This window comes from Rhinatrema bivittatum, chromosome 14 (genome assembly GCF_901001135.1).
Source record: "Rhinatrema bivittatum chromosome 14, aRhiBiv1.1, whole genome shotgun sequence".
NCBI classification, from domain to species: Eukaryota; Metazoa; Chordata; class Amphibia; order Gymnophiona; family Rhinatrematidae; genus Rhinatrema; species Rhinatrema bivittatum.
The window spans coordinates 74,130,381-74,145,727 of record NC_042628.1 but is presented as its reverse complement, the minus strand read 5'-3'; the positions used below and the strand labels follow the sequence as shown (position 1 = coordinate 74,145,727).

General features: G+C 44.4%; 1 protein-coding gene across 3 annotated transcripts in view; it reads right to left on the bottom strand.

Annotated features, from left to right (window-relative positions):
• LOC115075864 (retroviral integration site protein Fli-1 homolog) overlaps positions 1–15,347 on the bottom strand; it is a 60,858-nt gene that overhangs the window by 3,969 nt on the left and 41,542 nt on the right. For all 3 annotated transcript variants that reach the window (XM_029576727.1, XM_029576728.1, XM_029576729.1), the window contains exons 4-8: positions 6,713–6,916; positions 4,377–4,469; positions 3,395–3,457; positions 2,920–2,979; positions 458–505 (exon numbers count right to left, since the gene is read on the bottom strand). In XM_029576727.1, the coding sequence (XP_029432587.1) occupies positions 458–505; positions 2,920–2,979; positions 3,395–3,457; positions 4,377–4,469; positions 6,713–6,916 (468 nt within the window). The remainder of the gene's footprint in view (positions 1–457; positions 506–2,919; positions 2,980–3,394; positions 3,458–4,376; positions 4,470–6,712; positions 6,917–15,347) is intronic.

The window sequence follows — 15,347 nt, the reverse complement described above, 5'->3', positions numbered from 1 at the left end:
CGTGCTCCCAGGGGCAAGAAATGGGGAGGACGAGGACAAGAGAGACCATCATAGATGGGGAAAACGAGTAGAGAAATGTTAGACACAGCATCAGCTACGGCTGAATCTGGCTCGCTTTCTGGGGTAAGCAAGAAAGAGGGGATAATTAGATCTAGAAGGTTACCATGGCTGGATTTTACTTTCTAGAACAAGAAAGAGGGGGGAGATGTAGGGCAAAAAGGACTGCCAAAGTGACTGTGTCTGCTTCTGGGGGCAAAAGAGAGGGGGAGATAGGGAGAGGAGGAAGGAGTCAGAGGGTCTTCTGCACCTCAAAGGAGATGGAGAGACAGAATCACAGTGTGCTGGGAAGAGGAAGAGTCGTAGAGCATTGAGACAGATGTGGAAAGGCATAGGTGAGCATCAGAAAAAAGCAGAGAAGTCCATGATACAAGCTCAGGAGTCAAATAGGCAAACTCACCAGGGTTGGCTAAACGACTGCTTGTGGGTCCCAGTAACTGGTACGGATCTGGGGAAAGATGATTAATGTGAGCAGATGACGCTAGGTTGTGTATATTACATCAGTTGAATCCTTCATTAACTTTTGAAGACTTCCGAATTGTATTGCAAACTAATTTTCTCAAACCTAGACTACTGTAACTCCTTATTTCTCGGTCTTCCTGCATGTCTCAAAACCACTACAAGTATTACAAAATGCCTCAGCGAGACGTTTGTTAGGAATTAGGAAATTTGATCACATTACAGTTAATGACTGTTTATTAATACTACCTCTGTAACCAATCATTATTTGCTGATTGATAGCCAAGAATGTTATTTTTGTCTAAATAAATAAATAAATAAGACATGTAAATTGCTGACAAAATAAAAACTCTGAGTAAAATCAAGTCTTGGGAGAGATGAAGACACAGGAAGTCCCTCCCCACTGTTCCCCTCCATCCTCAGATTGGTGTCACTACAAGATAAGAGCCCGGATCTCCATCTCCTTGGGGAGCTATGAAACGTAGGCCAACAGCACTCCCTTCCCCAACTGGTAACCAATAAATGTTCCGATTTCTCCTGGGAAGCTTAGACCTATTACCAATCAATACTCAGGAGACAGTGAGGGCTGCAGAAACGGATGCCCCTGGCTCAGAGAAGGTTACTCTTACCTCTGCCACAGTACCAACCCCAATTCCCCAGCATGGTGTTTGGGTTAGAGCTGCTTCAGACGGAAGATCACCCTTGCACGCCCTCTGAGACAGGGCTGACCTAACGCTCCAGCAAGGTGTTGGGGATTATCTTTCTTCTGACACCTTGTCATACCTGGGAACCTTTGAATCCTGCTCACCCTGAGATTTCTCAAGATTAGCTGGGGGGGGGGGGGGGGTGGAGCGGCCATTTCTCACCATCATTAATTATCATTCATATATTCATAATCATTGTTTAATCACCAATTCATCACTATTATTCAATCAATATAATCAGTATCAATATTTAATATTAATCATCAATTCATCAGGCAAACCAATGAAACCCTGCCCAGCCCTCCCACCCTGAGTTGAAAGTGCTCTTACTGTGGTGTATATAAAGTCATCGTGTTTGCCTTTGTTAGGTCGGTCGGTCTCTCTCTCTCTCTCTCTCTCTCTCTCTCTCTCTCTCACACATCTCTCTCTCACACACACACACACACACACACATACTCACTCATATTCAGGTACAGTTGATATTTAAAAGTAACTGGGTAGTGGAAATGCACAATTCTAGCTATCAAAGGATCAATTTTTAAATACCCATTTTGTTATGACTTTTGTCACTCTGCCATTCTTTACTTTCCAGATAAGGAAGGAGAAGGCATGAATGTGTGGATGTGTATTTGGTACGAAGTAGCTGTTGTGAAATCTTTCTTTTAGCCTAGGACAGGGCTTTTCAACCCAGTCCTTGGGACACATCCAGACAGTCGGGTTTTTCAGAAATGTACAATGAATATGCACAAGATAGATTTGCATAACAATGGAAGCAGTATATGCAAATACGGTGTATCTTATGCATATTCATTATGGATACCCTGAAAGCCTGTATGGCTAGCTGTGTCCCAAGGACTGATTGGGAACCCAAGGCCTATGGCAAACAACCGAATCCATCTTTCTCAGGAGAAGCTGTTCCAGTCCTGGGTTTTTATTTTATTTATTTTATTTATTTATTGTTTTTGTTATACCGAGTTTCATGACAGGCATCACATCAACCCGGTTTACAATTAACAAAGTGTGTAAAACATAACATAACGTAAAACAATGTTCTCAAAAAGAACCTTGAACTTTAAATATCGTGAATCAGATATAGGAATTGAGAAAGTTACAATAAATCAGGGAAATCAACTTGGAGCTGGAAAAGGGGAGAGATTGCACAGAGCAATATTAACATTTCAGTCTATTAATGTAATAGAGTAGCATAGTGAGTAAATAAGAATATGTGAGAAACTGTGGCAATACCTCACTATGGAACAAGCCCATGCACTGCATGCATGGGCTTGTAGCTCCAACCTATGGACTTCAGAATTACAAGTCTATGTCCAGGTTTTTATTTAGTGGATTTAGCTTACACCTTTTCTTTGTAGCACAAGGCGAGTTACCTTCAGGTACTGTAGGTATTTTCCCTATCCACAGATGTCTCACAATCTAATGTTTTTTGTACCTGAGACAATGAAGGGTAAAGTAACTTACCCAAGGTCACAAGGAGTGGCAGTGGGACTTGAACGCTGACTTTTCCGGGTCTCATCCCACTGCTCTATCCACTAGGCTACTCTTCCACTCCAGTACAGAGTGGGGATAAACCAGCTCTAACTCAGATAATCCTACCAAAACTGGAGCGGCTTGGCCTCCCTAACTCAGGCCTATCTCTAGTACTAAAACTTCACTTGCTATTTCTGCCCCTGTGCTCACTCACCTTGCATGTTCCTCACTGGCTCATTGGTTCGGCTCACTCCCTGAATCTGAGGCGGGGAACCTGGGCACAAGGAAAGACAAGAACTGAGATGGATCACAGCGTCCTGTTACTGCAGAGACTAGTGCACAAAAGCCAGGATTCACATTACCAGCCCCTCATTGCACAAGATTCTCCTAGTATTCTAGTGTGAGAACTCTCAATGTTACCATACACTAGCACACTAGTATGAGGACCCTGTGTTATTGTACCCTAACGTTAGGAATCTCAGTGTAACTGTACTAGTGCACTCGTGTGAAGACTCTATGACCTCATACTAATAAGCTAGTGTGAGGACACTGTTACCATGTGCTAGTGCTAAGATCCTCAGTGTCATCATGAGCTAGTACAAAAACTGAGAAGAAGCCATGCAGCAGCAGCATCTGGGAACTGGGGAGGTACATTTCCCACCAACAATCTGAAACAAAGTGAATCACACCTTTCTGCACAGCGCTCATAGGCCCATTCCAGCTAGGTCTCCGGACATCCTCATACGATGACTCTGGGAAGGGACAGAAGGAAGAATAAGGTCAGAACCTAAAGGAAAGAGGTCCACATTGTGACCCAGGCTGCACCTTCTCAGAGAAAAGCTCAGAATCCAACGGCCTCTCATGTTGACCCTCTTGGTGTTGTCTGAAGTTCCAGTACTCAGCAGGTTGGACTCAACTCAAGCATGTCCCAAGCTGGCTGGCCCTGAAGAGGACACCTGCTGGGAGAGGCCATTTTGTGGCAGTCCGTGATATTTGCATGTCCTCCAGTTCCCACCTTCGGGCAGGACAGACTAACGTCACTTCTCTATTGCAGCAGCAGTGTAAAAGATTTGCGCATTGTTGAAGCAACACCTGCATCAACCATCTTCATGATAAGCCAGCTCGGAAGATGTTTGGGTGTCAACGTTTAAATTCTGAGCTTCAGCTGCAACCAGGGGAGTCCAATTTTCAAAGTAATTTACTCATGTAAATCAACTGACTGAAAATTGCACAACTTTTAGCCACACTGAGAGGAGGTGTTACCGTAGGCAGCATTTTCAAATCTTGGTGCATTCTTTTCCAGTAAAATTCTGCCTGAAGATGCTTTACAGGCACATCAAGCTTCATAGCGAAAGTGCAGCTAGTCTTTGTTCTGAAGCAGACAGTCTGAAAGGTCCCCTTCATCTTTTACATTATGATTGGTTAGCCTTGATGCTCATATGCTAATCCCTAGCTTTTGATTGGGCTCAGTTTGTGGCCAATTAGAATGTTACTCACATCTTCATGACTCGTGTTCCCAAGGGACTTCTGCCATGGGGGCCCCATCCTTCCCCTGTATTAACACTTTATAATGGATATAATCTTGGGACAGAATGAGTTTCCTCCATTTTGTTTGGATGTCATGGTATCCCCCATATTCCTTCCCTGTAATCCTTGGGTTTATTTCCTTACCTGATTTTACCTGGATCCGTGGTGCTGGTGGTGGTGGTGGTGGCTGCTGGGCAATGGCTGGCGTGGTTGGATAGGTGGTAAAGGTCGGGCTGCCTGTGCAAAGATCAGTGTTAGTCTGAAGATAGGAAAACGTGGCAGAATATTTCATTTCCTGAATATCTACTATGATCAGGCACATACGCTCCCCATCGTCGTATAGAGACAGGTATCAGGAATATGCAAACAGTGCTCCAGAAGTAAGCTTGAGGGTGATAAACTTCTACTCTCCCTTCTCCCAGAAAAGGAGTATACCCTATTCACCATTTGCTATCATAAAAGCTACAACATTCTACATATTTCTACATTTTCATTGCAAAATGGGAGGATTATACATGCACACACCTTCTGCCCATTAATCACACCAACATACATGCACACACAGGCTCTGAGACCCATTCAGACACACAGACATGCACACATATACACATGTATATTCACACTGTTCAAACTAGCCTTGTTGTTACATAAGAATTGCCATACTGGGTCAGACCGAGGGTCCATCAAACCCAGTATCCTGTTTCCAACAGTGGCCAATCCAAGTGCCTGGCAGGATCCCAAACAGTAGATAAATCCCATATTGCTAATGCCCAGGGATAAGCAGTGGCTTTCCCACAAGTCTACCTGGTTATTAGCAGTTAATGGACTTCTCCTCTAGGAACATGTCAAAACCTTTTTTAAACCCAGCTACACTAATTGCCTTTACCACATTCTCCAGCAATGAATTCCAGAGCTTAATTGTGCATTGAGTGAAAGAATCTTCTCCAATTTGTTTTAAATGTGCTACTGAGAGGAAGCTTAAAAACGACCTCAATGAGTGAAAGGGAGAAAGATCAAATTATTATTTGGAATTGGCTTTAACCTTAGAGTGAAGTACATAAGTTCACAAATTTAGGGGCAGATTTTAAAAAACGACGCCCGCACGTACTTTTGTTCGCGCGATCGGCGCAAACAAAAGTACGCTGGATTTTAATAGATATGCGCGTAGCCGCGTCGTATCTTTTAAAATCCAGGGTCGGCACGCGCAAGGCTGCGCAAAATCGGCAGCCTGTGCTCGCCGAGCCGCGCAGCCTGCCTCTGTTCCCTCTGAGGCCGCTCCGAAATCGGAGCGGCCTCGGAGGGAACTTTCCTTCCCCCTCCCTTCCCCTACCTAACCCACCCCCCGGCCCTAACTAATTCCCCACCTACCTTTATTCCAAAAGTTATGCCTGCCTGAGGCAGGTGTAACTTGCGCGCGCCGGGCTGGCTGCCGGCGCGCCATGTTCCGGTCTGGGGGCTGGTCCGGAGGCCGCAGCCACGCCCTCAGGCCGGAGCCACACCTGTGGCCCCACCCCCGGAATGCCCCCAATGATGTGCCGGCCGCAACACGCCCCCGACACGCCCCCCAGGAAAGCCCCGGGACGCTCATAAGTCCCGGGGCTTTGCACACGCCGGCAGGGGGAGCGTGGGGCAGGTTTTTGGGGGGTACGCTCGTATCTTACGCGCGTACCCCCCGAAAACCTGCCCCTTATTGAAGATCTACAATTGTAAAAAGGACAATGTACATATCAAGAGCTATATGAAACCTGTGTATCAACTTTTCCATCCTAAATCAGTAAAAGTTGGAAACCACATCATCTTCCAGTGTAATCATTAGTGCTGTTAACAGTTAACTTCAATGCTTGATAACAAAAACAACACACAAGGCCTGGAAGAGGCCTCAGCCACCACTGCTCACCTCCTCCTGCGCTGCTCAGCATGGGAAGAGGGGAAAGGGGGAGTAAGGAAAAGAGAACCAAAGAGAAGTGGCAAGAGAGGGAGTGGAGGGGGGAGGCAGTACGCTGGCAGGGTGAGAGGAAGGGAGAAACAAGTGGGAACAAGAGGGAGAGAGCTGGATTGGCATGGGCCCCCGTGGTATTTAGAAGCCACCCTTGTAATCTGAGGCCCTAAATATGTCCCTAGATGCAGCACTTATTCTGAGGTAGCCAAGGCGTGACTACAGTAACCGCGAGATGGGTGTGCTAGGGGAAGTCCTTTCTTTTCAGTTGGCTGAGCTGCAAAATCATGCAGCAGGAACTTTAGACTTTGTAATGCAGAGTTTTGGGAGCCATATCAGTCCTAGGGGAAAATGGAGCGGATGTGCTCTCGAGAAGCAAATATCATCTGAAGAAGAGACTGACGGGACCTGGAAAGCTCATAGGATGACGCCGCATCTTTTGTTTATTCTTTCGCTGGTGCAAAACATGGTATTTTTTTCCAAGAAAGAAGAGGAGAGGTTTGATATGGGGGCAGGAGAAGGGTGGTCGGGTTCCAGCACATACTCTGCCTGAGGTAATTGAGGTGTGACAGAAGGATGTCCGTGTTGTAAGGGGACGTTATTCTCATGAAATCTTCCTTGCTCATTTTGCACAGCTCCTTCCCGTCCATGCTCTGGAATAACAGGGTGTCCACGTCGGAGAGGCCGTACTCCTTGACCGCCCACTCCACCCACTGCCGAACATGCTCTGGCGTCCACACGCTGGGATCTGGGGAAACATGGTCAAAAGCATTTTATTTGAACAATTTGGACAACATATGCACAGTAGAAATAGACAGGAGTTGGGTTGGAAGCTCCTGCAAACGTCATGCTGTCTCAGAGTTAGACAATTAATAAATAAGGTGACAGCAGAAGCATTCCCTGACATATAATGTCCTGCACATATAAATAATCAAGAATGCAAGCACGTTAGGGGCAAAGCGTAAATCCCTTCCATTGATCCAAAGCAGATCAATGTCCACGAGACACAACTTTTACTTACAAAATTAACACAGAGCTTCAGTGCTTTCACATCACAGAACATCGATCTGTACAGGGAGAAGAGCTGACTGGAGACTCTGCACTATCTCTTGGCCTCCAAACTTTATAAATGCTGGGAACGCCTGCCTGGCATATCCCAGTAACTTGAATCCCCTGAAGATCAATCCAGTCCTTAGAGCCGTTCTGTGGCTCTACACACAGCACACCAACTGCAGATCCCAGTTTAAAGCTGGTTGCAGTACCTTTTGCCCTAATGATAGGTGAACGCAGCACCTTGAAACCAGCCGCCAGTCCAATTATATCTAACCTTTTCCAGATGTTTTAGGAATGTCCTTCAACTTCTACTACTACTACTACTACTATTACTTATCATTTCTGTAATGCTACTAGGGGTAAACAGTGCTATAGAGATACTCATTAGAGAACATCCTACTCCAAGACCTTGGGTCAACTCAATTTTGGACCTGCTTTTCCTGCAAAGCAGCTTGACAATTTAAATCTATACCCTGCAAGAGGGACCATTCCTCCTGTCATCTGAAAGGGGTAAATCCCCTCTATCTGCAGCAAAAATTATCCTTCCAACGTAGAGTTAATTTTTCTTGATGGAGCTGAATGAAGGGAGCATATAACTGGAGGAACATGAAGACCACTCTCTGCTAGTTTAAAGGTCATAAGATCAGAGACCATACAGAGTGTAGTAAATGTTCCCCAGGGTTCAATGGTCACATAGTGATGTTAATACTTTTGTGGGGATTATAAGTCACAGGGGTCAAGGTGCATGGGTATGCTGCAGCTACTTTAGATCTTGTTCTCAGTGGAATGCACAACATGGTGAATGGGTTAATGTGGTGGGGTCACTAAGCAATAAAAATCATAATGCAATCATATTTGACAAAATAATTTGAGGGAAAACATTAGGTAAAATGAGTGCAGTTGCATATAACTTTAGAAAAGAGAGACCATGATAAAAAGAGGAAACTAGTTAGAAAAAACTAAAATGAGCAGTTGTGAAGGTTAAAAGTTTGCATAAAGCACAAACATTGTTTAATAATACAATTTTGGAAGCCCAGATAAAATGCATTCCATGATTTAAAAATGGTTGAAGGAAGACCAAATGACTGCCAGCATAGTTTAATAGCGAAGCAAAGGAGGCAAAGTTAAAAGGGCATCATTTAAAAAAATGGAAAGCAGACCTAAATGATGAAAATGGATAACAGCATAAGTACTGGCAAGTTAGATGTAAAACAGTAGTTAGACAGGCCAAGAAAGAATTTGACAAGATGATTTCTGAGAGGCAAAAACTAACAATAATAACTTTTTCAAGTACATTCAAAGCAAAAAGCTTGTGAGGGAGTCAGTGGGCCACTAGATGACTGAGGAGGGCAAAAGAGGTACTCAGGGAGGACAAGGAAATAACAGAAAAACTGAATTCCTTGCATCGATTTATACTGAGGAGGATGTTGAGAATCTTCTAATACTTGAAACATTCTTTAATGATGGAGATTTTGAGTAACTAAAACAAATATTTGTGATAACACATCAAATTGACAAACTGAAGAGTGACAAATCACTGGGATCAGATGGCATCCATCCCAGAGTTTGAAAAGAACTAAAATATGAAATTACTAACCTGCTACTAATAATCTTTAACTATCATTTAAAACAGCCACTCTATCGTTGCACTTTTGTAAATAATTTTTGCCGTTGTTAGTTTATTGCTCTTTATTGTTTCCTTTAAGTTTGCCCTTTCCTTGCTTCCTCTTCTATTTTTCGGTTTTCCGGTTTCCAATTCCCCTGTTCATTGTATTTTCCATTTTTTTGTTACACTGTAAACCGATATGATGTGTATTTTAATGTCGGTATAGAAAAGTTGTTAAATAAATAAATAAATAAAAATACCTGAAGACTGAAAGATAGCCAATGTGATACCAATTTTTAAAAAGGACTTCAGGGGTGATTTGGTGATCTGGGAAACTGTAGACTGGTGAGCCTGATGTGGGTGCCAAGCAAAATGGTAGACACTATTCTTAAAAACAAAATCACAGGCCATATAGCTACACAGAGCTTAACGGGGAAGAGAGGATGTGGTTTTAGCAATGGGACGTGTTGAAGGTAGAAATTAACATGTAGGTAAAGGTAAGTCAGCTGCTATCGTGCATTTGGATTTTCAGAAGGCATTTGACAAAGTCCTCATGAGAGACTCCTCAAGAAATTAAAAAGTAATGGAATAGGAAGCAATGATCTATTGTGTATTGGTAACTGGTTAAAAGACAAAGGAGAGGACTAAATGGTCAGTTTTCCTAATGCAGAAAGGTCATTCGTGGAGCACCATAGGGATCACTACTGGGACCTGTGCTGTTTAAGATATTCATACATGATGTGGAAAATGGAATGATGACTGATGAGTGAGGAAATCAAATCTGATACATATGTGATGAGGCTTTGCCACTCACTAACGTTTACTCCTTGATTTTTTTTCCAGCAATGGGCAGTGGGAGGGGGTTTTGATGTTTGGGAATCCTTGGGGGAGGCTTGTGTAGGAAATAAAAATCCCCACGCGCGGGCTCAGTTTTAGTGGGCAGATGCCTAGAGATCGTGCCTGGATTTCAAGTGAGTGGGCTGGAGAGAAAAGAAGGAGTAGGAGTTTGACTGTAAGATCTTTTCCTCATCCCTGGGGGTCTGGATCCGTAGATGAAGAGTTTGGATTTGTGGGAGTAGAATTGATTTTTAGGATTTTTGGAAAAGACTGATTGAGTCTGGAGTGAAGGGCATTCCCCCTGGATCCTGAAGGGCTGTTTCAAAGATCTTTTTGCATGAGCAACCAAAGAACGCAAGGGTGAGAAAAAGTTAGAACTCTTGGCCAAGAAACCCAAGAGACTCAGAAGACTTGAGAGTTTGAGGGTTTTGACTTTTTGGAGTTTGTTAATATTCTGAACTTGGGGAGATTTTTTCTAGCTTGTAGCCAGTGCATGTTGGAAATACACTTCAGTTAGGAACCCCTTCAAGGGAAAGGGTTCGTCAATAGGGACAGAGTTGGATTTGTCAATAGGCACCCATGATGTCTGTTCCTAGGGGAAGAAGGCTGGCTAGGATTTGCTGCCTTCCCTGTAACAGCCCCTTACAGAAGGTGGGAGTGGGGTGGGGGGTGTGAGGGAGTATACAGAAAACTCCCTCAGACCGCTTTAAGGGATTGGCCATAGCAGTCTCACCCAGTCCTCCTTAAGATCACAGGTAATCTTGGGTGAAGGGAAGAGCCCTTCACCACAGTAGAAGACCTCAGGGCTTTAAAGAGTTAAGCAGGCCACGGGGAACAGATAGAGACCCACCCTACGCTAAGACCAAAATTTCCCAAACACTAATAAAATATCTCAAAACATCTGATGAATTTAAAAAAAATCCAATAAATAAAATGTTCTAATATTTCCCCAAAAAACAATAAAATATTCAAAACAGCACAAACATCAAATTACACCCAAAAATTAAAACTAATAAGGATTAAAAAAAATCTCCTGCTCTTCATACCTGGGATCTTTTGATTTCCAGTCACCTTGACGAGTGCATTGGGAGATGTAGGACCACACAAACTTTATCTTTACACACACACATACACATTCCATCTCTCATATACATGCCTAAGCTCTCACACACACTCCTCTCTCTCTCACAGACACATTGTGTATGTGTATGCATGCCTGTGAGAGACTATATGTGACACAGAGGCTCTCACAGGTACACACATACACATGCGTACAGGCACTCACACATAGGCTCTCACACAGACACATTTATTTATTTTATTTAGATTTATATTCCACTTTTCATACTTTTTTTCAGCATTTTAAAGCGGATTATATTTAGGTACTGTAGGTATTTCCCTATCCCCAGAGGGATCACAATTACATACACGTACTCATGAACACAAGCTCTGACACAGACACACTCAAGCTCTCAGACACATACACATGAACATAAGCTCTAACACAAACACACACACATACTCATGAACACAAGCTCTGAAAGCCACACACTCGAGCTCTTACATAGACATATACACATACACATGAATACAAGCTCTGACACAGACACACACACATGTACATGAACACAAGCTCTGATACACACATTCAAGCTCTCAGACACATACACATGAGCATTGCTCTCAGACACATACATATGACACCCACATACACACATTCAAGCTCTCAGACACATACACATGAACATTGCTCTCAGACACGTACACATGAACATAAGCTCTGACACAGACACACACACATACTCATGAACACAAGCTCTGATACACACATTCAAGCTCTCAGACACATACACATGAACACAAGCTCTGACACAGATACACACACATACTCATGCACACAAGCTCTGATACACACATTCAAGCTCTCAGACACATACACATGAACACAAGCTCTGATACACACATTCAAGCTCTCAGACACATACACATGAACATAAGCTCTGACACAGATACACACACATACTCATGCACACAAGCTCTGAAAGCCACACACTCAAGCTCTTACATAGACATATACACATACACATGAACACAAGCTCTGACAGAGACACATGCACACAGGTTCACACACACACATACGGCCTCCTTGCTCCAGGCTCCTGGCGTGTTCATATCCATCCTCTTCATTTCGGGCCATGGTGGGATGAGCTTCACCACAGCCCGCCGGCCTCCTTCTGCCTTAAGATTGGGCCCTGGTGCACCACGGCCCCCGGGCTTGTCTTTCCTTTGGATCCACCAGCCTTCTCGCAATTGAGGGGTGGGAGCCGGAAAGCTGTGAGCGCACGCGTGCGGCTAACAGAGAAACTGCCGTGGCCTTTCCTCGACCCGCTGGTGGCCTCCCTTCTTTCCAGCCTTTTTACATTTTCAGCCTCCGGCAGTTTGAGCTCCACCCGTGGCCCCGTGTCCTCTCCTGCTGCTGCCACCCCCCTCAGGTGTGTCGCCCCCGTGCAAACGAACGGGGTGCACACCCGGTCGTGCCGGGCCTGATGGTGGTGCAAGAAAAGGGAGGCTTGTAAGGAGATCTGGGATGGACAAGGAATCTATGGCTTTCGTCACGTCGATATTTTCTGATGCTTAGCTTGGATGCTCATTTTTAAGTTACAGTAAACTGCTATTTTGACCACCACCCAGGACTCTGTTTATTTTTTCTGTTGCCTTTGCTGTATGGATGGACAGGGGATTGACTGCTACTGAAGTATTTTATTCATCGTTTCTTCCTTCCCCCTATTTTGGACCCAAGTGTACCTGGCGGGCGGCACCGGCCGGAGAGTGACCATGTCAGGGACCCAGAAGGATAGCCTCCCCCCACGGACATGGAATCCTTCTGGACAAATCAGTGAAATCCTTAGCTCCGTGGTCAGTAAAGGACACAGAATGTTAGGAATGATCTGAGAATAAAACGTGAAATATCATATTGGCTCCCAAACCATCAATGGCACGAGTGCACCTCGAGTACTGTGTGCAGCTCTGGAAAGACAGCAAACCTAGAAAAGATGCAGAGCAGGGTGACAAAAATGATAAAGGGGGTGGAACAGCCCTCCTATGATGAGAGGCCACGCAGGTGAGAGCTCTTCAGCTTGGAAAAGAGACGGCCGAGAGGGGACATGACAGAAGTTTATAAAACTATGAATGGGGTGGAACGGGTAAATAAAGGACGGTTATTTACCCTCGCAAATAATAGTAAAATAAAAAAAACAACAACCAGATTCAAAACACATCCTAGAAAGTCCTTTTTCACTCAGTGCACCGTCAAGCTGCAGACTCTTGTTACCAGAGGATGTGGTCCAGGCGAGGAGCCGAGCGGGGTTTAAAAGAGATTGGGTTAAGCTCCTGGAGGAAAACTCATTATTAGCCAGGCAGACTAAGGAAAGCTACTGCTATCCCAGGGAGTGAGTAACAGGAAATAGATTAATTTTTTTATTTCTATTCCACTCATGTCTTCAATTCATGGTAGATTACAGAAAGACATACATAATAAAAAACATATAACAAATATAACAAAGCATAAATAAGCATAAGAAAGCATCTACAAACAAGATAAAAATCACACACAACTGTTCTTCGCTCTCAATCTGCCTCTCCAAATAAAGTGGCTTTGCTGCTTTTCTAAACGAGACTGCTACTGAAAAGGCAAGATCAGAGATTCATCGGGATGCACCCATTTAAATGAAGGCACCTTGAGCAATGATCTACCTGCTGATCTTAAAGGCCCTGCTGGAGTATAAATCCTAAACATTGTGTTAATCCAGGCTACGTTGTTATTCTACCTCAGTTTGCGGCGCAAAGTAACTGTCTTAAACTAGAACCACCATCTACTAGGCAGCCAGTGAAGAGACTTCAGTACCGGTGCTATGAGGTCACAACATCAAGCTCTGGCTACAGGTGCTTGGCAGGAAGCCCAATTAACAGGGAATTGCAGTAATCCTGTCCTGTCATCACTAATGCTTGAAGCACCAAATGAAAATCTGGGTAGGGCAATCAGGGTTGAGGTCTGCAAAGCACACACAGATTTGCATTCGCAGACTTCACAATGGCTCCAACCTGTGGTTTCATTGAGAGACTAGAATCTAAAATTATTCCAAGATCTACTTTTTTGGGATCTGCCCGCTACTTGCAACCTGGACTGGCCACTGTCAGAGACAGGTTGCTTGGCTCAATGGACCTTGTTCTGGCCCAGCACGGCGTTTCTTCGGTTCTTGCCCACCTTTGCTTCACACTTGAGTTGGAGGTCTCACTGCTAGAAGAGCCACTAATTGAGGAGAATGTCTCACCTTATTGTTTTGGGTTTTTTTATATTTGTATTGATTGTGTTTTGATTGTTTTGCTTTTCTGCTGTATGGATTATTGTAGTATCTGCCGTGTGCATTAACTATGGAAGAGGAGGAATCTAAAACATTTTTTAACAATAAATGAATAAATAAAATAAATAGCTATTGTACTTATTGTTCTCTGCTATGGAGTAGCCTAGAGAACAGACTGGGAACCAGAGGAGCCAGGATTGAAATCCCACCGCCTCTCCTTGTGACTTCACCTCCATTGCCTCAGACACAAACTTAGGGCCTGATTTACTAAGGGTTTTCTCCCATTCTGTGTCTATGGGAACAATGCTTAGTAAACGCGAGCCTTCCGGGAACAGAGAAATGCCCGCAGCACCTGCATGGAATCCACTGAAGTGCCTGAAAGGCAGAATAGAAATCAAATAATAACAAGTGCATGACTGCTTTCTTGGAATCAGAGGTCACAGTAGATGCAGTTAACGTGTTTTTTCGTTCTGGGGATTTCATGGTGACTCATTCACGAGAGGTTCAGTTAGAAATCTTGCCACATGCTGGTAAGGATTTTGTGGCATCAGCACAAAAGGCTTGCAAGCTCTTTATTGTCAGGCCTGGGTTGGTGTTGCAGAAGGGCACCCGATCCGTGGCTTTTCTGAGCTGGGCTGGCCTGTGAACTTCAGGAGAATCTCCCCAGCGTCTTGCTCAGTCTTTCCACTGCTTCCCTGTATTGTTGCTGTGACTTTTGTTGCTTTTTTTTGCAACTGATTATCCTGCTCATGCAGGCTTTAACAACGATCCCACCCTTCCTCTCCCAAAACGCTCAGGGATCTGAAGCAGGCAGCAGCACTGGGCCTTTCTCTTGAACAGCCGTGGATCATAAAAGCCTTTTAAACCATCTGATCATGGCTTTTCTTGCTGACTCTGATGGGGAGTCTTCTCCTGCATGGATTGTGAATCATCTTCACGCACTGCTGTGATTGCATAGAAACATAGAAACATAGAAATGACGGCAGAAGACCAATCGGCCCATCCAGTCTGCCCAGCAAGCTTCACACTTCTTTCCTTTCATACTTATCTGTTTCTCTTGGCTCTTAGTAACCTTAGGTTCTATTTCCCTTCCACCCCCACCATGCGCTTCCCATGCTCAGGAGCAGTTTTACCAGGCTTCTGCGTACTGTGGCTACTGTTGGTGGCCCATAGGGTCAACCCAGGGTGAAACTATCATGCGAGAAACCCTGGTTTGATTCTTAAGTCTGGTCTTCCGTTTCCTAAACCAGCCAGGGCTGGGCATATCGCAGAGGCAGCATTCACAGCGCCCCCAGGTGGAGGGAGTCTGTCACTGCGCAGCA